This window comes from Equus caballus, chromosome 2 (genome assembly GCF_041296265.1).
Source record: "Equus caballus isolate H_3958 breed thoroughbred chromosome 2, TB-T2T, whole genome shotgun sequence".
Classification (NCBI taxonomy): domain Eukaryota; kingdom Metazoa; phylum Chordata; class Mammalia; order Perissodactyla; family Equidae; genus Equus; species Equus caballus.
Window position 1 is genome coordinate 714,631 of NC_091685.1, and position 27,302 is coordinate 741,932.

General features: G+C 46.9%; 1 protein-coding gene across 27 annotated transcripts in view; it reads right to left on the reverse strand.

Moving 5' to 3' along the window:
- FGGY (FGGY carbohydrate kinase domain containing) overlaps positions 1-27,302 on the reverse strand; it is a 377,460-nt gene that overhangs the window by 301,173 nt on the left and 48,985 nt on the right. For 26 of the 27 annotated variants that reach the window (XM_070259847.1, XM_070259854.1, XM_070259850.1 and 23 more), the window contains one exon: positions 13,139-13,227. In XM_070259847.1, coding sequence (XP_070115948.1) covers positions 13,139-13,227 — 89 coding nt within the window. Of the gene's footprint in view, positions 1-1,108; positions 1,324-13,138; positions 13,228-27,302 lie in introns of those variants that run through there. The other variant, XM_023628799.2, reaches the window with a different exon arrangement.

The window sequence follows — 27,302 nt, forward strand, 5'->3', positions numbered from 1 at the left end:
GAATATTCACAATAAGAAAAAAATTAAAACAAATAATTGGAGCTTTGAGGATTTAGGTCCCTTTTTTCTGAGATCAGACAAGCCTACATAGAAATGCTTTCTGATTGCAACCCCTCCCCACCTGGAACATTCTACAACTTCCAGCAACTACCAGCACTCACAAGGGCCCATACGAGTGAAGGAGACCGAAGCTTAGGCCTCACTGCGTCCCATTCATGGGAAGCCCACCTCTTCCGCTGCTTGAAAGTCTCTTAAACTCTTCCAAGCCATTTCGACAAGAGCAGATCTCAGGGCCAGAGAGAGGTGGTCAGTCTACCTACAGACCAAACCAGAGGTGGAGCCTAGAGCAGTGTAGGAGGAACTAGGGTTTTCATCCTTTCTCCTCTGCTAGAAAGATGGGCCCCAGCAAGGGGTACAGCTTTGGGACCATGCAAATCTAGGTTCGGGTCCAGCCTCTGCCCTTTAGTGGCTGTGTGATCTTGAGTATGTTTCTTGACCTTTCTGAGTTTTGGTTTCCTCATCTGTAAAAATGACCCCCTGTAAAGATCTAATAGGATAACATGCATGCTGCCCAGGAAGGTCAGCTCCCTACCCCCGGCTATGCCTCTCCCACGCTTTCTCCTCCTCCTTCCCCCTCCCCCACCCCAAGTCTAGGCTAGGTAGCCAGGTCCCTTCTCTATACCCCAGCATATCCTTGGAGACCTCCATCAGAGCACAGACCATTTTCCAATGAGTTCAGCAAGCACTCCCTGGATAAAAGGATGAAAACAGACATGCTGCCATCTCAGGAAGCTCATGAGAGTGGACAACCACAGGCCCGGGGGCCTTCTCTACCACGAAGGAGAGGCCCCCAAGGGCCAGAGCCTTGCCTCAGCCTGCTGCAGGCCCTCAGATGGGGTGGACTGGGCCTAACTGGAAACACCATGAGCCTGCCTCCTGACTGTCCGGCTCGCAACCAGTGCCCACGCCAGCCTCACTGGGGCCACTGTCCTGGCCCCCCTCAGCCCTCCTCTCGACAGGCCAGGGCGAGGCTGGTACACACATCCTTTTCGAGGCTGGGCCAGTGAAGTCTGGTTGACAGGGCACCGGGCCCACTGTTGGCACTCACCTCGAGAACAAAGAAGAATCCTGGCCCTTCCAAGGCAAACAAAGGCAGACTTCTCCCCATGGGTCTCTTCCTTTATGGGCAACACTATGCAGACCCCTGGTCCTCCACTGAATGACATTTAAAACAGCTCTTGTAAAGGACGGACACAGAGGCCATTTTTGTATGTGTGTGTACCAGCAGCAATGAATCGATTGTAACATGAACAATGTGCACTTCTTCCCACTTCTGAGAGAATGGCTGATACTGTGTCGTGGGCCGGGTGGGGGGAGCTAAAGAAACCAAGCCTTAAGTTTTATTACATAAAATTCTGATAAAAAGCACTTTGAAGCCTCTTTCCCATAATCAAAAAACCACTCTGGGCAAGATCAGAGCTTAACAGCCAAGAAAAAACATTCAATCCCTGAGATCATTTTCCTGAAATAGAAAACTACATATGTTTCTCAAATTTCACAGCAAGCCACTGCAGGGCCAGACTGCAGGGCTGAATCGGGCCAAAGTAAGTAAGAGAGAGAAAGAGACGAGGGGGCCGGGGTGGGAAAGAGAGTAAACAGAAGAAAGGAGCCCATTCTTCCACATCGCAGTCTAACTTACAAACACCCCAGGGTCACAGAACTTGCATTAGGGTTGCTTATCGGGCGGCCTTTACTTTGTCAAATTAAGACGCATTGCCATGGATTAGCAAGACTCCTTAAATCCAGCATGACTTCATGGTTGGCTCGGAGTTCAGCGTCTCTAGGGCCAGCCGCCAGGAACACATCCACTGCAGGGCCTCCTGCCCCTCTCTCCGTGCTGACCTGCCTGACTTTTCCATGGAGACGGCGGAGCAGAATCCCAAGCAGACTGGCTGTCAGTGTTAATTAAAAGTCCAAACAGCCCTTTAGAAACTATCTCCAGCTCAATATTTATAGAGAATATGCGGCTCCTCTCAGGCAGGGCTGGAGGGGGGAGTGGGAGGTCGAGGGCAGAAACAGGTTTGAATGGCATTTGGAACCCATTAATTTTTAAAGACAGGCTGCCACTCTATATAGACCCAGAGAGGTTCAAAACGTAACGAAACTAGGAAGACGAATGAACTGAAGATTGTTTAGAAAGCCTAGGGAGAGCGCTCAGTTTTTGAAAAGAATAATATCTGGGCAATAATGAGAGCCGACACTTTTTACTGGTGAATGTGGGTTTTGGCACATTTTTACAATACAGGTTGACAATTTTTTGTATTTAACAAAAGGAAAAGCAATCTTCTAAATGACTTGGGAACAAAGGGCTCCCTGACAGCAATCTCTTAATAACATTTAAGTATTCTCTTCAAAGGCCTTTGACAATAATTGAAAGGGAGGAAGAAAGAAAAATTAAAAAAACAAGAAAAAAGGGAAGTATATTAAAAAAAGAAACTGAATCGAAGAAGAGAAACAGAGAGGGAAAGAGTGCGGCCTTCAACACGAATCCCCTCCAAAGGCTGGATTCAAGGTCTAGCTTCAGCAACACTTTTCAAAGGAATGAGTTTCAAGAAAGAAGCCAAAGAGAGACTTTAGTCAAAACCGCTGCGTCGCACAGACACAGGACTTGAGTCCCTGTGGGAGCCACGTGGGCCACCAACGCAACCAGCGAATCATGCAAATGAAGAAGGCAAGTGATGGGGCCCATGGCGACCTGGCTGGACGAGACACAAGTCTCCGAGTTTCCAACCACGCCCCCTCGTGCACCTTGAGAGGCAGGTCCTGGACACCAAGCCCTCACAGCCCTGCCGGTGCCATGGGCTCCAAGACTGAGTGCTCATCCCTTGATCAGATTGCCTGAAAGCTAGAGGCTGTCCAGAATCACACAGACACAGCCTATTCAAAAGGCCCAACAACTAGTTCACACGAGAGTCCACCGGCAGAGGCCACCACCCTGCAGAGGATGCTCATCTGAGAGTCCACGAGCCTGGCGCGCCCGTCCATCCCGAGCAAGGCCTTCTCTGGTCAGAGCAAAGGATCTTGGAACGCGGTACCATGTGGGGAAGGTCCCCTTAAAGGCTAACTCCTACTCTATCCACTGGTTTCACACTCAGAGTGAGACCCTTCTGGGATTCAGTCATGTCACCTGGAAAATGAGATGTCCTTAACTTTCTTAGCACTTTTACAGTTTCAAAACATTTTTAACAGAGAACATACTATTTGTAAATGAGGAACCATATTCAGAGATGGTTCCACTTTACCATATTGCAAGAGCAAATGAGATTAAATTCTAAAAGTGATTCAAGGTCTCAGAGAAAATTGTTAAGTAAAGGAAAAGTTATATTGCTGCTCAGCTGGAAAATTACAGTCATACTGGCTATCATCTTTCAAGCATACAAAATTCATGTCTAGATGTACACAGCAGAAATCTGAAAACACATATAGAAAAGGAACACATTCAGACTGGTGGTTCTTGATGAAGGTATGTATCATAACCACCCAGGTCACACATTGTGACCCCCACTGTCCCAAAGGGCAAAGGTAGGTATTTTTAAGCTTTTCCATCCAGATTTCTCTGCTGATGAAAAGGAAGAAAGCTCAGCCTTCCCCAGACTTGGCCTGGGCGCAGCAGACGCAGGAGGACAGCAGGGGTCTGAGCGCGCAGCTCCAGCGCAGGGCAGCAGGAGCACGCCCAGTCGAGGAGTCCGTGCCTGGATTCGGACCCTCCGAGAGGGAGGCACGAGAAGCCCTGATAGTAACACTTCGTTCCCCCTCCTGCCCCCTGACTGGCTTGGCATATTCCGCTCTCTCCTGCCCTCTCTGGACATTCAGCCTCCGGATACTCGCTGGCCTGTGGCCTCCCGGCACCAACCCATTTCCTCACACACACACCAGCTCTGAGACCTTCTGAGATACACTCACACTTCTCGACTCACTGATCACATCCACAGGAAGCCAAGACAAAACCCCGTAATGGGGGAGAAAGGCTGTCAAACAGGTTATCTGGTTTCTAAACGGCCCATCCTCCACACTCCACTCCCAAGCAGGTCACTGAATTTTAGGTTCACCTTAAAATTTTTAAATAAAAAGAAATAAAAATTAAAGACTAAAGGGCAGGAAAAACAGAGGCAGACTTCCTGCACACAACCACACAGCCAAGGCTCATCCGAGGCGCGACCCACGGGGCTCCATCGTCTCCACAGAGCAAACCCACGTCGATCTGTCCTCCTTCAACCATGAGAGGGAACTGGGACTGAGAGGGACAGGGTGACCTGCCCCAGTTCTCCCAGCTGAGAAGAGGCAGAGCAAAACTGAGAGCTAAGGGCTATCCGGCTCCTGCCCTCATCCGGATGTGACAGTTAAACAAGTGTGACCTACTGCTGCCAGATTAGAAAAGGGCACCCCTGAGGTGCTCTATTAACACATAAGCAAGGAACAAGCCAAGGGGTGAGTGAACAAAGGACAGAATTGTGAGCTACAGTTGCTCACACTCTACAACTCCTCCTGCATGACGCTCCCCACGCTTACCCGCCATCGTCATTATCACAGGAGGATTACAAATCGGCATCTGGCATACTGGCCAAAGTAATTGACTGAGAAATTACAATTTTGTGATTGTCTTTTTACCTGCCCCAAATTAATTTTCCCTCTTTTCTTCAGTAGTAAGAGAAATACAATTTTATTCAGAGAGCAACACATCCAGCTAAAGTCCTATTTTGCCGAGTGTCCATTCTAGCTAGATGGGACCATAAACCTAAGTGTTGGCCAACGACATGTGAGCTGAAGTATGATGTAGATCTTCAAAGACAGTTGTTTAAAAAAGGCTGATCAGATATGTGGTGCATCTTTTTTATGCGCTTCCCCCACGTTCCTTCTTCCCGCTATGTGGAATGTGGACTTCATACCTGAGACTCCAGCAGCCATCTTGGACCATGAGATGACCCTGAGAACAGAAGTCAGGGCTGAAGATGGCGAAGTAAAAATGTCAAAAGAACTAGTGTCCTTGATGACTTCAGGGGCCATCACAGTAGCCCAAGACTCCACGCATCTAGATTATTTATGGGAGACAATGAACCCTTATGTGTTTAAGACATGGCTATTTTGAATTTTCTATTATTTCTATTCCTATTATTCATCAGTGAAGAGATAAGGATCATATTTCTTCCATAAAGAGTGAAAGCATTCTTCTTTTCCAAAAATAACGGTAAAGGAAATCTAATACTTACAGGCCATTTCTCAGCACTATTAAATACAGTAAAAATAAGCTGACGTGAGAGGATGGCTGAAGCGTTCTTCAAAGAACCTAGAAGAACCGTTTCACAACATCGTTCCGAGAGACCACCCTTCAGTGCAACCACAAGACAATGCAAACCACAGAGCTTTAGCATCAAGCATCAGGAATAACTGTAATTTTTTTTTCCAGAACTCTTTGATTTTATGAAACTACCTGGGGAATCCTTATCAAGTTTCAACCAAGGTCTGGCCAAAAAATGTTACTTCTAGGATGATCTAAATGCAATCCATTTTACTTTCATTCAAAAGATTTGCAGCATTATTCATAGTAGCCAAAAGAAAGAAACAACCCAAGTGTCCAGCCTGGGTCCACCAACAGGAGAATGGAAAAGCAAGATGTAGTATATGCACATGGTGGAATATCATTCAGCCATAAAAAGGAAGGAAGTCACATGCTACAACATGGATGAATCTTGAGGACATTATGCATGTGAACAATGACAGACACAAAAGGACAAATGCTCTAGGATCCTACTTGCCTGAGATGCCTAGAACAGGCAAATTCACAGAGACAGAAAGCAGATTAGAGGTTAATGGGGGGCCTGGGGAGGGCAGGCATGGGGATTGTTGCTCGGTGGTTGCAGTTTCTGTTTGGAGGGATGAATAAATTCTGGAAATAGACAGTGGTGACGGTCATTCCACACTGTGAATGTAATGGAGGCCACTGCACTGCACTGTAACTTAAAAACAGTTAAAATAGTAAATTTTATGCTACATATATTTTATTACAATTTGTAAACATTAATAATATATCGAAACTACTTAACTGTATACTTTAAATAGGCAAATTGTACAGTACGTGAATTATATTTCAATGAAGTGGTTTTTAAAAAAAATCAAGTCTTATCTCAGACATGCAAGTGAGAAAGGCCAAGTGCTCTGGGGACTCTGAGGAGCCCCCAGGGGCGGTACCGGAGCAGAAGCTTCTCCCCTCTGCTCGCCACGATGCTGCCTTGGCCCTTAGGGAGATGAGACTGCCACACCTGCTCTCTCCCTCAGAGCAGAGCCAGAGGAAGCACAGCGGACTCGGCACCCGATTCCCCTACTTAAGTTTCTCCAAGGGGGTAAGGAAAATTCACCCGAACATTGACAGACTGGAATACATTAAGCCATGTTTTCAGGGTCATTGTGTTAAAGACAAGGTGATAAGTCATGCCTAGAATATCGAGTCCACTCCTTCACTTTCTATGCCTTGGGGCAACCAGTGTGCCTTGGCTTCAGGTAAGCACACTTGAGCAGGGTCTGCATCCACGTTGCCGACTCAGTTACTTGACTTGATATCTGCTTGACAACTCTGGTCTTCCCTCCCCCATATATGTGCATATACCCCTGAACATGCAGATGCTAGCTGAGCCCCCTCTGAGCTGCGTTATCCATCCAGTACGCCAGAAGCTCTGTACATTAGAGTTGAGAGAAGATTTCCTATGATAATGAGGTAGTTTTCCATTCTTCATTTAGCTAATACACTTTGTATATAGTCTCCCTCAGTCAGAACTCCTATGGCAAGAAAGAGTGAGGGGCACTTTGAACCCTGAACAATAGGGGCATCTGTTAGGAGTTTAAATAATGAGGATTAACGTTAATTGTCCTAAGTGTGATAACGCACTCTGGTTCTGCAAGAGAATGTCAGCATTCTCGGGTGATTGTGTTACAGAATCTAGGAGGGAGGGATGTGGTGTTGCAACTCATTTACAAATGATTCAGCAAAAGAAACACACATATGCATATCAGATACAGGTGGACGGAGAGGACACTGGAGAGCACAAATGTAAAATGATAACTGACGAATACAGGCAAAAGAGATGGTGCTCAGTGTACCATTCTCTCAACTTTTCTGTAGGGTTAAAATTTTTTCAAAAATAACCTGGGGAAAAATACTAAAGCAAAACAAACCAACAATAATGAGTTCTCACCAGTATTTAAGAAAACACTGAAATCCCAATAAAAATACTAGTAATTGACATGAATATGTAGTTGACATATGTAATACTCATTGACATAATTAGTAATTGCCATCAATTGACATAAATTAATAAAATAAGTAGTTGGTAAATATAAAAAAATTAATTGCATTTAATAATCAAAAAATGCAAATAAAATAAGATACCATTTTAAGCCTAAAAACTTGGCAAAATTGACAAAGACATATTCTATTGACATAGGATAGAATATTATACAAGTATCAAAAACATTTTCAGATAATAGTGATAAGGAAAATACAATAATAGATTAAGAAAAAAGTAAGTTGTATAAAGTAGACTTACAATTTAAAAAATGAAAAAACAGTCGAATAAGAGTCTAAACAACGATACTACTTTTGAGATACTGAAGATTATGTTTGGAAAATGACTATAGATCTGGATTCATGGCCCAATCATAATCTTCTGACAGATCAGCAAATAACCACAAGAAAAATAACAGTACAATAATATCCTTTATAAGTGCGGAACACAGAATCATGCAAATCAGGAAAATAACTACGACTTTAAAAGGAATTACAGTTCCTAAAACCATAAATTCAGCTCTTTAAAGTAGAAGACAGAATATTTACTGACAACATACACAGGATTGTACACTGCAGTGGAGGGGAGAAGGAAGGGAAAATAAATAAACATATCATATAAAGAAATATAAGGGAGGGGCCGGGCCCGTGGCCAAGTGGTTAAGTTCACGCGCTCCACTCCAGCGGCCCAGGGTTTCGCAGGTTCGGATCCTGGGTGCGGACCCAGCACCTCTCATCAAGCCATGCTGAGGCGGCATCCCACTTAGCACAAACAGAAGGACCTACAACTAGAATATACAGCTGTGTACTGGGGGGCTTTGGGGAGAAAGGAAAAAAAAGAAATACAAGGGAAAAATAAACTTGAGGTTCTAGAAATTCAGCCCTGTTTTCCCATATGCCATAGAAAAGTCTGAGAAATTCTAACATGGAACTTCTGAACCAAACTTACTAAAGTGTCTCTTGCATATATGGAGCTTGGTCATCAATTTCTCTTAGTTCAAAACAATAAAAATACGTGAATGGAGAATAGCTAAATCTCCCAAACAGAATAATTCAAAATACTGTATGTAGATAATCTTTTCTCAAGGAGGTGAAGCATACCTCCTTACTCCTTAATCGTGGGCTGTGCATAATGACTTTCTTCCCAAGAGTACAGGCTAGAAGGGGGAGAAGAGTCGCTCACAGTGGCGAAACCTGACAAATGACACCTTCCAGGTGAGCAAGGTCAGGATCAACAGTGATAAGTCATACAGATAGTATGTCCCCTTGATGGAAGATATGAGAATGGCGCTCATCACAGAATGGGGCTGTGGTCCTCCTCCCAGAAACATACTACCCAAGTCTCACCATGAGAAAAACATCAGACAAATTCCATGAGAGGGCCATGCTACAGCAGACATGACCACTACTCTCCAAAGCTGTCAAGGTCGCCAGAAACAGAGAAAGCTGAGAAACTGTCACAGCCAAGAAGAGCCTAAGGAGTCAGGACTAAATTATATGGTATCCTGGATGGGATCCTGGAACAGAAAAAGGCCATTAGGTAAAAACTAAAGAAATCTGAATAAAGTATGGTATTTAGTTAATGATAATATATCACTATTAATTCATCAATTGTGACAAACATACCATACTAACGTAAGATGTTAATATGAGGGGAAACTGGGTGTCATGTATATGGGGACTCTCTGTACTGTCTTCACAACTTTTCTGCGAATATAAAACCGTTTTAAAATAAAGTCTAATCAAAATTCTAATTAAATTTAATAGGACAAACTTTTAAACAATTTATAGACTATTGCCAGCTCTGGATAACCTAGGGGAAATTTCTCTCAGACTCCAGCGTTAGAAAGAAGAGCAGTCAGGTTCCTACCTGTTCACTTCGTCAGGCTTGATCAGGTTCTAATCTTCGCTTTGGCCACTACGGAGCCTGAAAACCAACCTGTTAGTAATTATGAAGAGCCTTATAGTTTCTAGGAAGCGCTTAGCTTCACCTTAGTTATCGTATTCATATCTTCACTCCATTGTGACTTCTTAAAATTTTAATCACTGTTCTAATCTTCTGCTATGACCAGTCACCTCAAAGCTCTTTAGAGGGAGGATTTACATCTATGAATGTTTTTATCTAATTATACAAAATTTAATTATTCAAATTTCAGACTTCCCGTCTCTCATATTACCAAACTTCTGCATAGTTAACAACTCAATGGCTAGAATGTAACAAATTACTAAAGCGTTCAGCTTTAGTTCCTAAATTTCAAAATGGTGATAACACCACCTGCTTTAACGGATGGTTCTCAGCACTAACGGGGTCCACATTTGTTAATATCCCTAGAACAGATAGAGAAGGCACTAGATAAATGATGATTACATTATTATTATTAATAAAACAGCAATAAGTATTTTAATTAATTAATAAAAAGCATGGAGCTGAATTACAAATTAATCACAGGCCAGGTGGCAATTTTCTCAGTGACCTAGATAAACAAGAGGAGCTGCCATATTTTAGAGGATAAGAACAATAACTAAAGGGATGAGGGAAATGAAAAAGGAGGGGAGGAGAGAAAAACAGATACGAGGAGGAGGTGGAGGAGGACGTCTTACACATCGTCACTGCCAAAAACAAGTCTGAGAGCTTTAAGACAAGGTGAAATCTAATCACTTTTTACCCTTGACTCCACTAGAATAATAAAAAGAGAAACAGAAGGAAAAAAACACCCTCCAGCCTTTCTGGCACTCATTTCCCCCAAAGCCTCTCAAAGCAATCACAATAAGAGCCCAATAAACACCAAATCTGAGCCTCTCCTTAGCCCAGAGCATGCCAAGTTCATGTTCCACTGCCTAGTTTTTTGGCGCTGGCACACCTAGTTCAGCCCCTCATCTTCCTTATTGTGGAAGAGGGGACAGGCACGGGGATTTTTCATTAAAAGAACTATGCATTGTTTAACTACCACGTGCTACACTTTCCATCCTCAGTACCTCTGACTCCCTCAATAACCCTGAGAGGCCGTCCAGGTGAGGACCCTGAGGCTCCTCAAGGTAATTCGCTCCAGGTTCTTGCAGACAGTGCATGGTGAAGACACTGAACCCAGTCAGTCTGACTACAAGGATTTCCCTCCTTCCACGGTGCCAGAAACTTAGCACAAGGACTCCTTGCCAAATCGATAGAGAAAGGGAACTAAACAAAACAGCTAATTCCTTTAAAAAATTTCTTAGCACTGTGTTGGAAGTTTTTCTGTTACATCACTCAGTCAGTCCATACAATAACCCCATGGAAAAGGCAGAATTTATCCCAATTTTACAATCAAAAAAGCTCAGAGGGGTTACGTGTTCACCCTGATCATGCTGGTTGAAAGAGAGAAGGGAGAAAGAACTGGGAGAAGAGGAAACAAGAGAAGAGAAAGATGGATGTCAGAGATGAGTGTGCCAGGAGGGGCCGACCAGCTCTGCAAGAGGAACTCGGTGCCCGGCCCAGGTCCACAGGCCCTGATCTAGAAGAGAGGGAAGCTGGAAGGGCAGCCTCTGAAGGCCCTTGTGGTCTGGGGCAAAGGGCTCCCGGGGGGCAGAGGGGGTCACATATCTGCACTAATGAAAACAGACTGATTCATGAGTGTCACAGCCGATGAAAAAAATGGCAGGGATGACTGGACAGCCAAGAAATCATTTCTGAGCATTAAACTTCTGCTCCCTCAGGGTCTGAGATTCTCATGGGCGGGATGGAAGCCCCCAAGCATATCTGATAGGCCAAGAAGAAGCTCTCCATTTTTAAATTCACCAAATTCATTAGACCTTTTAAAATACTTCCAACCTCTCACAGGTATGGAGCACCTTAGAGTCACATAGTGCTTTCATGTATATGCTATTAGGCAATGCTGTCCCAACTTAGCTGACCATATAAGCCTCTGGGGCACTTGTTAGTATACAAATCCCCAGGTATCCCACAGTCTGATTCAGTAAGCTTAAAATGGGAAGCCCTGGGGATCTGTGTGCTTGAATAAGAATATTTCAGCTGATTCCTATAATCAGGCTAGTTTGGGAAAATTGCCTTAATAGGACTCTCCCAACAAGTCTGCAAGGTAGGCATCATGATCCTCAATTTCCAGATAAGAAGAGTGAGATGCAAAGAAGGGAAGGACATGCCCAGGGTTACACAACTGTGACTCCACGATGGGTGGGCATGCCCCTGCATTTACATCTGCCTGAGCCAGGGCCAGTTCCCAAAGCCTGCTCCCTGGGGTCTGCCTATGGCATCAGACGCTAGGAAATGGGGGTGCAGATTATCCAGCACCATCAGAAAGAACCAGGAAGTCCATATCCCAGGGTGAATAACACTCAAGGACAAAGAGAAGGGCCTCCTCCATGCAAGCCCATGGGGTATTGCCGAGACCCACACCATCAGCACTGCTTGGACTAATAGGTCCATTTGGCTAAAATGATCAAAATATTCCTTTTACTACTGCACAAAGGTAAGAAAAAATACTAGAGAAAGGTCTTCCGGAAAGAACTCCAGACAATTAATGTCACACCAAAAGAGGAAAGCCCAAGAGGAGACCCTCACCCACACACTGGCCTTCCCATTGGTGATAACAGTACAAGGGTGACCAATTGCACCTTCTGGGGTAAAGTTCAGACACTCCTCCAGAGCCTTCTCCCCCAACAAGGGGTGAGTCCCTGAGGTCTGCTGAGGCCATCTTCTGTGCGTGTGGATCCCTTCCATCCCAGCGTTTTGTTGGTGGGTGGGGAGGATAGCGGACATGAAGAATGACCTGCTTATGAAACACGTCCTCTCCTATCTCCGTTCTGGAAGTTCTTGCTGCTGAACTCTCACACTCTTATCAACTCTCTACAAAAAAAGGTCCAAATCATACAAAACGAGGTATGCAGGAAGAACATGGGGAAAACGGTACTCCTCTTCCCAACTTCTCATGAGTTTAAATACAAAGGGGAATAGGGAGGATTTCGCCCTCCCTGAGTGAGCGAACTTTAAGATACAACGACTGCCTCCCCAGATACGTAGGTTTGCGCAAGTGCACCTGACCTCTGGGAAGGGGCCCTCGTCCTCACGGGGCTGTTCAATACAGATTCTACCTCGCTCTCAGCTGTGAAGGCCCCCCACCCTGCTGCCGCCGTGAACACCCCTGAAACCTGAGGTCAACGTGACAACAGATTTGCTACCTTCACCTCCAACATGTCTCTCTCTCTCTATCTGTATCCATGTTCACATCCATTCCGTTAACTACAGCAGCCACAATTTCACGCTCAATGAGTATTTTTTAAATTGTTTCTGGCACAGAGCACAAACTTATTTATAACATTCAAAATTTATTGAAAAATGTTGTTAACTTCAACACACATACCTCTATACTCTGGGATGATTCAGGTACATTGATATAAAAAACAAAATAGCTTCATAACACACCCATCCAGTTAAAATCAGCTTCCTTGAAAAACCTATCTCTTGCCTTAATTTTAGGGGCCCCCCAGAATTTTTCTTTTATTTACTACGTAAAAAGAGCCTTTGGAAAAATGGTCACATTTCATGACGGACTATTCACATCTCCTGCAAATGTGTCCCATTTTAATGAACGGTCCTCACCTTGGATACCCACATTCCAGGCCTCGCAGGAACAACGGTGTTTGGCCATGTGTAGTGGACGTGCAAGACAGATTCCAGATGTTTCAAGTATGCAAAATTGCACACAGATGTACAACAGTGCGTCCAGTCAAAGCGAGTTAAGAGAGTAACATATACAAACACCCAAGCATGGATGAGCACACGGAAAATCCCCCTTGCGATTAACCTACCGTGCTGTGACGCCTGTTGCCTTCCACGACAAGAAGTCTGGGAGATCGAAGAAATGCCCCGCCTTATCCCAGCACGTCTCCCTCAGGTTCTGCCAAATTGAATACATGTTAGAGTCAATTATGGGTTCTTCTACCCTCTCCTCTTTCAATAATGTTTCAAAATTTTCAAAACAGAAGCATAACCAAAAATGCCCAATAAAACACCTGTTCAGGGGCCGGGCACACGGATGACATAAAAGCAATATTATATAGGAAAGAAAAATTGGTAATTATTGATCCTTCCAAAAATGACTATAATTTCCCTTTTATTCCTCTGTGCCAACCTGGAGGGGGAGAAATCGTACTCCATGAGGGTATGCACTCCATCTTCGCAGAGAAGGGTGAAAGGAGATGCTTCAAGACATATAATAAGATTTCAAAGCTGAACAGCTATAAATTGGGAAGAAAATGCACTAAGAAATTACGCAGTGAAACGGAATCTGTCCTGCCATGTAAACTTCTCCCTGCACCAACTGTTTCCAAAGGTAACAGGAAAGATGGCCCCTGCCCTCAGAGAGCTTCCCATCAAAGCCCAAGAGAATCAAGCTCTTCTTGTAAATGTTTTAAACATTAGCTTCTTCCACACTGCCAGTGCGGTCAGACGTTTTCTTGCCGTTGGGCTTTTCCCTTCCTCTGCCGCCTCAGTCTGGAACCTTCATTCCTCACCTGCCACCCTGTTCCTCCCAGGGTCCACGTCGCCCTGGCCCCTTTGGCTAAACCTGTCGGCCCTTCCCTGGGGAGGCCTTCCAGGATCCCCCACTCAGGTTAGGTCCGGCTGTCGGACAACCCATGCCGCCTGCAATTATTTGGGTAAGGTCTTTCTTTCCTGCCAGACAGTAACCTCTACGAGGTCAAGGACCTTGTCAGTTTGCACTGTGATATCCCAGGACTGTCCCCTCTCCTGCCCCACACAAGAGTCCCCTCAGCTGTGAGGAGAAACCACAGGACTCCAGCCCCCTTACACACTCAGCTGGACAGGGATGGATATGTGACCTAACTGAGCCACTCAGTTCCTTCTCCCAGGAACTCAGAATCAGAACCCAGTGGAGCCAGGTAGCTTCTGCTTGTGAATGGAACTGGAGGTGAGACAAACTGGAAACTGTGAGGTGGCCGTTTTCCGCCAAGTACCTGGAGAAGAACTACACCAAGAAAAAAAGAAAGCAGACAGAAGCAGCAGCGAGAAGAGCTTCCTACCATCCAGGCAACTCTCCATGGCCTGGTTTCCATAATTCGCCCCCAAGAGGCTAGAACAAAAGGAATGTATCATAAGCACGAGGGATATTTGGAACCCAAGGACAACAAAGCAGAAGTCCCAAGAAAGACATATTCCAGTGGGTGACACACAGGCACTCAGGAAATGTTTGCTGGACAGCCAGACAAACTGCTCAGGATCACCGCGAACCCTCCCACGCGAGGAACGTGGCAGAGCTTACCATGGGCGCCCCAGTGTGTCGGCTCCTGAGAGCAACACAGAAGTCCTGGGTGTGAGCACATCCCTTTTACAGACATACAACTGGCCTTTGCCTACATTTGCCCTCAAATGTTATGAGTTCTTCCTCTTTCCTTCCTGCCTGTATGAACACAGACATCTATGCACAGCAGTGAACCTGAGTATTAACCCAGCTACAGGGTCCCCTAAAACAACGGCAGTATCAGAAGGGTTCAGACATAAAAGGCAGTGTGAAGCCCATTTTCTGTTGTTGTTGTTTTTTTGGGTGAGAGCTTACATCTAGACAGGGCTAAATTTCTCTTTGAACGCCCATCCATCTTAATGTTAACCAAAACAAAACTTAAAGCTGATTAAACATGCCTAACAAAGCCGAGAACCAGTATTATCCTTGTACACCGCTAGCTCACAATCAGAAAGGGGTAGCCTTTGAAACTATGAGTCAAACTCCTGGTATGCCTTCTGGCTAGTCCCCAGACCCCGTCCCATGGGCGCTGTGGTCCAGTGATCAGCTCTCAGGGAGGAGGAGCACAGGCCTCTCCTTGTGAGGGCTCCAGGAATGCACAGCGAGTCTCCAGAAACACACCGCCAGACTACAGCAGCACAGCTCCTGCTGCACACCAAAGCTGAGCCATCTCCCCAAGCCCAGGAAACAACAGCTTCTGTCAGATCCTGCAGATGCCCGTTAAAGACCTGCGTAACGTGAGCTTTCAGCCTGTACCACACAGACAGGCCCTGCAGACAAGGTAACCCAAGCAGAATGTCTCAGGGAGAACTTGAGGCCTCTTGCCAGAGAGAGAAGAGTGGGGGTAGGAGGCGCAAGGCAGGCGGGAAGAGTCCTTTCTTCTTGAGACCACGCCAGCTTCATTCCTCAAAGCCAGGGACCCCAGTGCAGCTTCTCTATAGGATGAGAAACCAGAAACAACATCTTATTAGAAGTATGAGGTATCCTTAAGAATGCACGTGGTCTTGGAGGAGAAGACAGCAGTATCCCCTGCTTTCTCTACAGAAGCAACATCTGGAGATTAGCCAGCAAAGGGAAAGGGGAAAGAGCTTGCCTGGATGGGAGGGAATGTTTCCAGAAGCCTGACCCCTTGAGATGCTGACAGACAACTGTGAGGGTCTCATGCTGTTCTTCTGTTGGGCTACACGACTCAGAAGTGCTTTGTCCTCAAATGCCAGACTAGCCAAGGGCATATTAGCCTCCGTGGATGGATTTTTAATTCAGTTCTGTGGGAAAATCTCTCTGTCCCTGTCCCTCCCCAGCCAGTACAGTCCCAGCCAAGGGCCTCAATCTTACTGAATTACTCCTACTCTTGTAAGCATTGGGCTGCGTCAGGGCCGTGACTGTCCTCTTGCATTCCTCCACAGCAGACAACACTGCTCCATGAGCCTCATCTTGTTCGATTCTCAGGGGGTCAGAACGGTGTAGGCTATATACAACAGACACGTACTAAGGATGTAGAAACAGAGGTCAGGATTACAAGGGCTTGGCCCAAGGTCACACAGGGCTCCCAGCTCTGAAGCGAGTCTCCCCGCTTCCCCTGGGCGCAGTCCCCACCTTGAGGCCCCCAGACCCATCAGAGTGGATGTCAGCTCTTTGGAGGCATCATAATAGAAGCTATTGCTATTCTTTATAGGAAAAAAAACACACACACACGCACACAGAAAAGTCCTCCAAAATGCTTTTTTTTTTTTTTACATATTCTTTAAAATTTCAGAGATTCCACTTTCAATCCTGGGCAACTCACTTTTGTTCTATGTACCTAATAACAGCCTCTGTGCACAAATGGCACGCGGGTTAGAGAGAGCTCGGAGCAGGTCCTCAGCACACGTCCGCAATGGCTCTGTGTCCTCATGTGGCAGCTGAGTCCGGCTCAAGCTAGGCGCTCTCTGTGCTGAAGGAGATAAGTCTACTCTCCAGTTACCAAGCAACTTACAAAAACTAGTGTTTTCAAGAAAAAAAGAAAGCAGCAGTGATTTGGGGAATATGACTTGGCAATAAAGGCTTCTGTATTCCAGTAACAGCCCTTTGAGCTAAGCAATCTCCCAGACTTGAAAGAACCAAAAAGAACAACTTTCACTTTTTTTTTAATCATCTTAACCATTTTTTAAGTACACAGTTCCGTGGCATTAAGTAGATTCACACTGTTGTGCAGCCATCCTCACCATCCATCCAGAACTTTCCATCTTCCCAAACTGAAGCTCTGTCCCCGTGAAACACTGACTCCCCATCCCTCCCCCAGCGCCTGGCCCCCCATCTACTTTCTGTCTCTGTGGCTGTGACTCCACTAGGGACCTCCTGTGAGTGGATCACACAGGATTTGTGCTTCTGTGTCTGGCTCATGTCACTGAGCATCATCTTTCTAAAACATCTATTACTTCATCAAACAGCAGCGTTTCCTGGGAGGGGGCTGCTGCTCACAGAGCACACAGCTGCAGGTCTCAGCAGAGGCAGGAGGCAGAGCCGTGCGCCAAGCTCAAGGCCCGGCAGCGGCCGACAGCCAGCCGGGGTAGGGACATGGGCTTCTCCCTCCCCTCTCACTGCAGTGTCTGTGCAGGGGGGCAACGAGAGCTCTGCGGGCTTCCAGATGCTGAGGGAACTTGTGGGGAAAATGAAGCTGATAGTGCAACGCACGTTGGAAGACACAAGGGTTTGGAGGAGCGGGAGAAAGTAGGGATGACCCGTCAAAAAGGGATCAGCCAAGAATTTTGTTATTAATTGCAAAGGGATTCTACCGGGCTAGCTGCTGTGAGCACTGAATAAAAGGGAGGGAACAGAGCTCCCTAATCCCACACCCAACAAATGATCCCGCCTGAGCGCTCACATACTGGCAAGGCTGTCTCCCAGCACAGCTGCCCAGAAAAAAGCAACCCCTACCCTCACTCCTCGTTCAAGGCTCCCAGTTAGGGCACAGGCTGACAGGCCAGAGGGGAACAGCGTTTCAGGAAGAAACTTAGTCCTCAACATCATTCTTAAAAGAAAAACGATGCTGAAAACGTGGAGTGGGCCATAATCCCTAACCAGAAACTTCCCCGAAGGAATGGAACAACTGTGTTTCCAACTCCCATCCACAGAGAAAAAGACCAAACACTGGAGATGCTGCAAGTCAGACAGATACGCCGAGAGCTTTGTGCTACGACAGGTGTCCTTGTAAAAACCTCAAACTTCCCATTGCCTTCCTTCATTTACAACGGCCCCGCAGTCCTCATGGCCTGGAATCACATCCAACTCCCGGCATGGCTCTCAGGACACTTACACCTGCCCCAACTTGGCTGTTACTGTGGTGACGACTCTGGACTCACCCCTGCCCTCGCCACCTGGCTCCCCTCTCATCTCTTCCACTTCCCCAAACGCGTGACCTCTTTTCTATCTCCTGCCTCTGTGGAGGCTCACGCCTCTACTTGGACTGACTTTCTCATCTTCTCCTATGATCAAACTTCTAGCTTTCATTCGAATCCATCCAGCTCCAATGTCGCCTTTTCAGTGGAGCCCTCCCTGCCCTACTGTCCCCTAATTATACATTCACGTGCCTAAACTCACCTCGAGATGACAACCTCCCGGAGGGCAAACGCCAGCTAACTCGTGGCCAAAAAAAAGCAAAAAGTTTCAGGAGGTATAAAGAAATTTAAAGTCAGATCCTTTTAAAAGAAAATTACAGTGAAGCTGGAGAAAGATGTGTGCAAAGGAAAAGGTAATTAATAAGATGATGTATGACAATAACGTAATGAGCCTGATACAAGGCTGGGTGAGTCAGCCCCATAACGCTATCACAGGATTTTGTGTGTGGCCATATATCTGCCTGCAGTGAGGAACACAGACAGGGCTCAGAGCGGGAAGGGCTCGGGGCTGGGCGGCCAGAAGAGGCTTCACGGGGAGACATTTGAGCTGAAGCCTGCAGGTCAAGCAGAATAGATATCTATGCTCCTGCTGAGGGTGGCCCCCAGAAACAAAAATCTGAAACGACAGGATCGATGACCCCACTAGAGGAGGGTTTAACGGTTCCTTCATAGAATTTTTTTGTAAAGTGAGATAATTCCATTGTATAATTTAAATTATTTAATTTTCCAGAACTGGATAAATACATGCATTCCCCCCACCCCCCTGAAGTTCTACTATTGTACAGAAAGGTACGTTTATAATCCACACTAGAGCTGATTTCCCAGACATAAAAATGTTCTCATTTCCGTGAAAACGGATCCTAGTCAGCAAAGCTGACTTTGCCCAGGAAGGTGACAGCCCCACGCATCAGGAAATCAGGGCTCTGGTGTGGGCTCAGAACTCCGGAGTCAGGCGGACCCGAATGTGACCGCTGCCCTCAGCACCTGCCAGCTGTGCAGCTTTAGGCAAATCAATTTCTCTAAGCCCCAGTTTCCTCAACTGGCATAAGTCTAGCATCCCCTCAAAGGACGCTGTGAGAACTAAACGAAACAATGCAGAGCGCCTGGTAGGCCAAGAAGGTCTACTCTAACCACTGCCACAGAGCTGCGTACTTTTCAAAGCACTTTGACAAGCATGATCTCATCTGATCTGCGGAATTCTTTAAGGCAGAGAAAGCAAGAAACTATAAACCTCAGCTTGCAGGTTAACAAACTAAAACCCAGAAAGGGACCAGGACTGCTCGAGGTTGCGTGGGAAGACAGACTTGGATCAGACCTGCAACGACCAGTGCTGCCAGTTGTGGCGTCTGCCTCCCAAACGGGAGCCAGAATGCACAGGCGCTGGGAGGAAGGCAGAGAAGCCGTGCTGACTAGACAGCACACTTCCCGTGGTGGCACTGCCCATGGGCGGGGGGCAGGGAAGAAGGAAGGGAGGGGTCCTCACACGAAGAGCAGGCTTTGGAATGGGTTAGAAGGTCTGTGGGCAGATGTGAAAAAAAGCAGACAGTGGGGACGAGAGGAAGTCATCCAGAACGCCGCCCTCTCCTGGATCCCATCATGCCTTCTCACTGCTGTTCTGTCTTGACCTTCTTGAGCTCCTTTTCCTTGGTCACCTGTTAAATGTGGAAGCTCCCAGAATTGCTGCCTCACTCAACTCACTGCTCACATGCTGCCTGGGCAATCTCAATTCCTCCCGCGGTTCCAAACAACCACAAGTTAAATATCGCCCGATCTCAACTCCAAACTCTCCTCCGAGACGTGTCCCCTGGACGACCCGCTGCACCTCTAACTCCACATGCCCAAAACAGAACTGTCATTCTCCCCAGATGTTCCCCCCTCCTTGATTTTCTACGTCAGTCGATCCAGTTACCTAAGGAGTCATCTTCTACTTCTCTCCCTCTCTCATTCCTTACATCCAATCACCCTTCTAATTAAACTGCAAATTAATTCATGAAGAGGTTCCCACTGCTCCACTCTCTATTAGTCAGGGTTCTCCAAAGAAAGAGAACCAATAGAAGATTTGCATATATCTGCAAATACACACACACACACACACACACACACACACACACAGATGTAGATGAAGAGATTTACCACAAGGGTTGGCTCACACACTTATGGAGGCTGAAGAAGTCCCAAGTTCCGCAGTTGGCAAGCTAGACGTCCAGAAGCTCCAGTCTGAGTCTGAAGGCCTGAGAACTAGCAGAGCTGACGGTGTAAGTTCTAGTCCAAAGGCCAACAGGCTTGAGACCCAAGAAGAGCCCATGTTTCAGTCCGAGTCTGAAGCAGGCAAAGACTGATGTCCCAGCTCAAAGCAGTCAGGCAGGGGGAGTTCCCTCTTACCAGCCTTTTTGTTCTATTCAGGTCTTCAATTGTTTAGATGAGGGCAGTCTGCTTTACTCAGTTTATGGATTCAAATGTTAATGTCATCCAGAGACACCCTCACAGACACACTCAGAATAATGCTTGCCCAGACGTCTAGTCACCTCGTGGTCCAGTCCAGCTGACACATAAAATTAACCGTCACACCCATCTTCACTGTCTCATTCTCAGTCCATCGGTTCTATCACCTGGATTATTGCTAACACACCTGTGGTAAAGTACAGATGTGGCCACAATTCTTTCCCTCCCTGTATCCATGTCCTTTGCAATATGACTCCCTAGCTCTTCCCATTAAGAGGTGAACCTATCTCTCCATTTAAACTGGACCTGGCTTTATGACTTGCTTTGACCAATGGAATGGAGCAGAAGTGCTACTGTGCCACTTCTGAATCAAGGCCTCAAAAGCCCTGGCTTTTGTCTTCTTGGAATACAGTGCTGCCAGGTGAGGCAGCTCAGGCTGGCCTGCTAGAGGATGAGAGGCCATGTGGAGCAGAAACAAACCATCCCAGCCAAGGCTCCAGACACACGAGAGGGCTGAGCAAAGCCAAAATCAGCAAACCCTACCCAGCCGACCTTCCATAGACTCTTGAATGAATTCAGCAGAAACCAGAAAAACCATTTGCTTTAGCCCATCACAAATTACCAACCTGCAAAGTTATGAGGTAAATAAATGGTTCAGTTTTTACTCCATTAAAGGTGGTTTGTTACACAGCAAAGCTAACTGATACAGCCCCTAACTTTCAAATCTTACCCCCTTCAACTCGCACCCTCTACATAGCCAATTAGAATACAACAGCCTATGTAAAACGTACATTTTCACATTCAATAAGTATTTCCTTGGCAGGTATAGGCACTGTGCTCAGTGCCAGAGAAACAAGAGCAAACAGCAGACACAGCCCCCACAAACACACACAAGGAGCTTTCAATCTAGTATACTTTGCACCCTTCAAATTTCTACCACTTTGGAGTGAAAGATCAAATTCATCAACAAGGCATTCCTGCTCCATGTCTTACTCTCTAGCCCTATCTCTGGTCACTCTGAGATACTACCCTAGGATCAGCCACATAAACTGCGCTTTTGCTCACCGTTCTGTCTTTACTCACAGTGCACCCTATCTGAAATACCTTCCTTCTTTCACCCTGATCAGCACGTACTCATCATACAGGACTCAACTCTAGCGGTACCCACTCCATTAGCGGGGTTAGGTGCTCCCACACGGTGGGCCCACAGTCCTCGCTGAATATCCTATCACAGCTCTTCCCTTCCCTGTTTGCGTGTCCGTCCCCCTCACTGGACTGGAAGCTCCCAGGAGGCAAGGACTGTGTTCTTTCAGTCTGTCTACTCCTAGGACCTAGCACTGTATGGATACAGAGATGATGAATAATGTTAGCTGGTGAATGAATAAAGAGATGAATGAGAAGAGGTGTGCAAGCTAAATAGGAGTTTGTGAAAATGGAAATAAGGAAGGCGTAGGGACAAATGAATGAGGTCGTGAATCAGAACTGCCCCAGTTTCTCTCTTCTCATTCAAGTAATGCTCTTAAGAGCAGAGACATATTCTAGCCAAGCCAGACTGCCAGGAAGAGAAATGGTCTTCTCAGGGTGAGCAGGTCCTTTGGAGAAGTTTCATTTTAATTGGAAAATGGATTCATTCACTTCCTGGCTTGGACTCCTGCGTCAGTGCAGCACCATGCTGAACGGCTGCCAGGCCCCACTGGAGAGGGGGCTGTGGCGGGAAGAGAGCTCCATCAAATGATGAGTGCTCTGGAACATCTGAGGACAATCTAGCGTCGGCTCCAGGCTGGCTCACATGGATGCCCCCTCCTCTTTCTTCCCTAAATGTCCTTCAACCCAAAATTTACTCATCCCCAACCCAGAAAGGACGGCTGTACTTTACTGTTCCACCTGGCATTTTGGGGGGTGCTTACTTGGGTGGATATATATCCTTCCTTGTTCATTTATACCACTATGCAGAGTTCCACTGTCATTTCTTGTAGGGCACAAAGTCCACGACTGAGAAATTCCCTCACTGCTCCACTAGTAGAAGATGATCAGAACTTTATAAACCCTTCCTTATGATGGGTGTACCACAGTCCAACATCACAGAAAACACTCCTCCTCAGAACCTATCGTGCATCTTTGGTGAAGGGTCCTCGTGGAGGGCACTGACCACTGTAAGGTTATTGTGACCTGGCTCCAGCTTGCTCTCTAGCCTCACCTCTCAACATGTTCACCTGACAGCAACCCTACTGTCCCGGATTCTCCACAGGGACTGACCCATGACAGCTGTGGCAATGCAGTATGCTGCTCTACACCGAGTGGCCTTTGCACGCCTGCTGCCTCCTCTCCAGAGCCAGGCTGAGGGGGCGCACCCTGGCCCTCACACTCCACAGCCGCATGACCTTGGGAAAGCCACCTAACTACTCTTCACTTCCACTTCCTTGTCCTGTAATAATTACAGAGAACAAATCCACCAACCACACCGTACAGCTGTAAGGGAGGAAAGGAGCAAATGTATGCGAGGCATTTAGAACAGCATCGAGCACAGAGGAAGAGCTTCTTAAATAACTGTTCTTCTAGTTGGAATGTCAGGTCCACACGTTTCCATCTTCAGGAAGGTGAAGGGGCTTTGGAGATCGACACACCTTAATTCAAGCCTGGGTTCTCCTATGTGGTACCTAACGTCTATGGGTCTCACTTCGTTGATTTACAGCAATGTTTAACTCACACTATTGTTAGCAGGATTCAATTTAATAAGGTTGTACACATTACTGTGCCCATCCTGGCACATCCCCAGTAAATGTTAGTTTCCTCCACAATCCTTACTCTTCTCAAATTATATGGGGGCCCATCCGTCTCCTCTACTAGACTCTTAGCTCCTTTCAGGGAGGGACTATAATTTATTCATCTGTATCCCCAGAGTTAACATGACATAACTGCTTCTCAAATGCAATGCTTATTGACCATGCAACCATGTGTCTGTCTGTCCTGATCTGTGGCCAGGCGTGTGCTGGGTATGAAGGTACACCATGAAAGGCAGGGATATACCGGTCCCAATCCTCAGGTTGCTTCTTGGCTAGGTGGAGCAAAGAGTCTGCATGTGAAACATCCAGCAGGAATGTATAAGTAGTCCAGAATAATTCAAGGTTGAAAATACCCGATTTATAAACTAAGAATGCTGCATGGTCATGAAGGAAAGACTCGGCTGTGGGCAGGTGGCAGAGGAAAGGTGTTACTTAGGACACAGTGTCTGACCTCAGTGTGGAGGGAAGATGGAGACTAAGGGAAATGGGATGGAGGGCAGTCCAAGTCAACTGCCTGAGCAACGGTGCAGAAAGCAGCATCAGCCGTTCCCTGGCCATGGAGAAGGACCCTGAGAAGGTCAGTCTGAGGGACACGTGTGGAAGTGCAGGAAGAAGAGCACCTGGATTTGTGTCAGTCAGAAGAGAAGGTGCCACCATCAGCCGCTGGGCAGAGGTGATCTGTGCATGCAGCAACACCAGGGTGGGAAGTCTCGAGGGCAGAAGAGACAGCAGGCAGGAGGACCAGTTAGTTCCTATGCAAATTTCGGACACAGAGAGAAGAGAAAGAGCATAGGAACAGGAAGGAAGAAAGGAAAAGGGAGGCAAAAGAAGAGACGAGCAAGAAAGAAAATGAAACAGGAAAGATTAAGTAGAAAAGCAAGGAGAGGAAAATAAAGACAGACGTGAAAGATGGGCAAAGAGAGAAAGGGAAGGTGGGGTGAAGAGAAAGAATAGGTTAAACGGAGAATGGAATAAAATGAGAAAGACCAGAAAAGGAAGTAAGAGAGAAAGACAGAAGAAAAATAGAAAAATGAAAAAGATGAGTGGACAGCAGCAGCAGCACCCCGACGATGTCCCTGAGGAGACAAGATGCGCGGAAGGCAGGGCAGGAGGCAGGGCCCTGCTCGTGGTCTGCGCGTGGTCTCTCCTCCAGGGAATGAAGTCATGGCTGATGTCACCGCCTCTGAGTCACAGGCCCACCAAAACAGGGGTGGAAAGGGCCCTGCCTGGTGCTCAGTCCCACCCTCCCAGACAGGAGGGGTTAATTCATACTTTAATCTCTGGGGCACTGTCTCGTCTGGCCCTGAGATGACTGAAGGAGGAAAGCGTCTCCTTCTGCCCAGGAGGACATCGTAGCCACATAAGCACTTGGAGCTCATCTTCACTGAGTTCTCAGGTCCAGGCCCCTGAGATGGCAGTCAGAAAAAGCACAGCTAATAGCTTCCAGCTCTTCTCTGGTTATGGCTAGGGTACACTGGCTCCATCCCACGGTGTCCAGAAAGGAAATTCTCATAATAAATACTACTGAATACACACAAGGGACTCAAAAGGTGCTTTCTGACTGACTCACTGAACATTTTTCTCATATTCTAAGCTCTCAGCACACTTTACCTGCAGCACACAGAGGTCCCGTTTCCTCAGACTGCCAGACCTTTACCCAAGCCGTTCCACCTACCAGGCCTGCCTTTGGCAAGCATCCACCCGGGTGCTCCCCTATGCCAACCCATCCACTGGCCCCCGGCCTCTGTCTCCTCTTCCCGACTCCCCTCCCCCATCCAGGAGTGTTTCCAGAGGGACCTACTTCCATTCCTCTTATGGGGCACTGTGACTTCATTCCTACCCCTCTTCTTGGACGGGAGCAGCCTGAGGACTGGGACTCTGTTTTGTTTACTGCTTTACTCCCAGAATTTAATAAAAAGTACCTGGTATAAAATAAATTTTCAATAAATATTTGCTGAATGAATGAATGTCCTTGATCAACTCTGGCAGAAACTGACTAGCACCACCCTATCTTTAGACACTTCGAAACCTGCACCGTTCTTTCAGCCAGCGTCCTGAGAATGCGCACTCATGAGGACAATGCTCTAGAAGCTACTACTAACAGTGCAAGTGAAGCTGCTCTGGAAGCAGGTGCCTGGGATGGCTCAGGACGGACTGGGTCCCCCACTCCCCACCGCTGGGCCTGGGAGCTGCTGCGGAAGGACCACAGGCGCGACTGAGACTTGGGTTGGAGGGCCAGCCCCACCGCTCACTCTCTCCACCTGCCCCACCTGCCCCAACGGGAACAATGCCCGCTCCCAAGCCGCCACAGAGACTGAGCACAGACAAAAAGCAAAGCGCCCGTCCCCAAACAGTGAGAACTCGTCCATGCTCTCTTGGCTTTTTCACCTGCATCTAGAGATAAGCATATGAAAAATAGACCTCACTAATTTTCTTCCCCAAAATCAACTTCCGTCGTAATCATCAACTGAAAATCCATCACTCCACCAGCACTCTACAACGTACCAAATACCTTCTGAGACTTAATATTGCCTTCAACACCATTTTATAGGCAAGAAGTGCCCACAAGTGAAGCAAATTGCCCAAGATCATGCAGACAGTAAGTGAAAAGCTGGGGTGAAACCCTGGGCCGCTTGAACTACAAACCCAACCTCCTTCACCACTGGCCGGCAGCTGCTTCCCAGCCATGCGAGGTGCTCAGCAAACACTTGCACAGTGACTCACTCGCTCAGGTCCCTGGGCTGGTCTCTGACTGGCCGCCAGAGCCAGACCACACGCCTCCACACCAGGACAACTGCGGCAGGCTTCACTCCGGTCCCAGTGCTCTTGTCTTAGGTGTGCAGAATGCCAGCACTGAAGGACAGCTTCAGGGGCCATGGAGGCCAGCTGTTCTGAGACACCGGCCAGGGACTAGTGCTAGTCCACGGCCAATAACTTGCACTAATCAGTCGTGAAGTAATAATAATAAAAATAATATTAGGGAAGATGAAATCCTTATTATTAATAATATTATGAATAATTAATTGGTAGAAAGATCTTATTTCTTAATGGCTTGCTTTGCTTTCCTTGGGCAAGCTCCAACACGCCACACATGTAGCATTACTGGGAGAAAATGTCTGTCTGTATCACAGTTCAGACCCTTCAGCAAAACCCAAAGGAGAGACAGAGGCCAGGAGGGCAGAGCCAGTAGAAGGCAAGCGGCTCTCTAATTTCCTCTGAGAGCCCCTTAGTCTTGCATTTGTGTGTGTGTGTTGAGGAAGACTGGCCCTGAGCTAACACCTGTGGCCAATCTTCCTCTTTTTTTGCTTGAGGAAGATTGCTGCTGAGCTAACATCTGTGCCTCTCTTCCTCTATTTCGTGTGGGATGCCGCCACAGTGTGGCTTGACAAGTGGTGCTAGGTCGACACCCAGGATCCGAACCCGCAAACCTTGGGCTGCTGAAGCAGAGCATGTGAACTTAACTGCTACACCACTGGGCCAGCTCCTCTAGTCTTGCATTGTTGAGCCAGAAGACACTGACCGTTGAGACTGCAAAGCCTGGAAGCCAGACTAAAGCAGCTCTTTGAGAGGGTATGGGTTTGGGTTTGATGGGGCTGCAGGGTTGAGATCAGACTTTCTTTTATTACCGAAGTCTCTCACGAGTTTTACCTAGGCCATAGCCTCTCCATACAGGAAGGATTCAGAGAAACATTGGCTTTTATGGGGGGCCCTGAATCACTTTACCTGTCAACCAGCAAAGTGGCCACAGCCCAGTGCATAGAGACAAGTCTTAAGTGAGGTCCTGGCTGCAGACGTACTTCCAGGACCCCTGGGTGCAGAAGAGGCAGGGAACTAGCTGAGTCATTTATTCATTCTTTCAAACTACAAACATTGAAGGTGAATGCATAGGGAAGGAGGAGCCCAGCTCTGTAAGAGGCAACTCTAATGTGCTGGAGCACAGAGAAAAGAGGAATGGGCCGGAACTGCATAGTGGAGGGGATCTCAGGTCTCACCCAGTCTCAAGCATGATCCTTTAATGGTGAGCCTAACTTAGGATAACTCTGATAACTTCTTTATTCTAGAGTTCATATTTATCTGAAAAATTCAAGTCAGACAAAGGTGTTATCTGGGC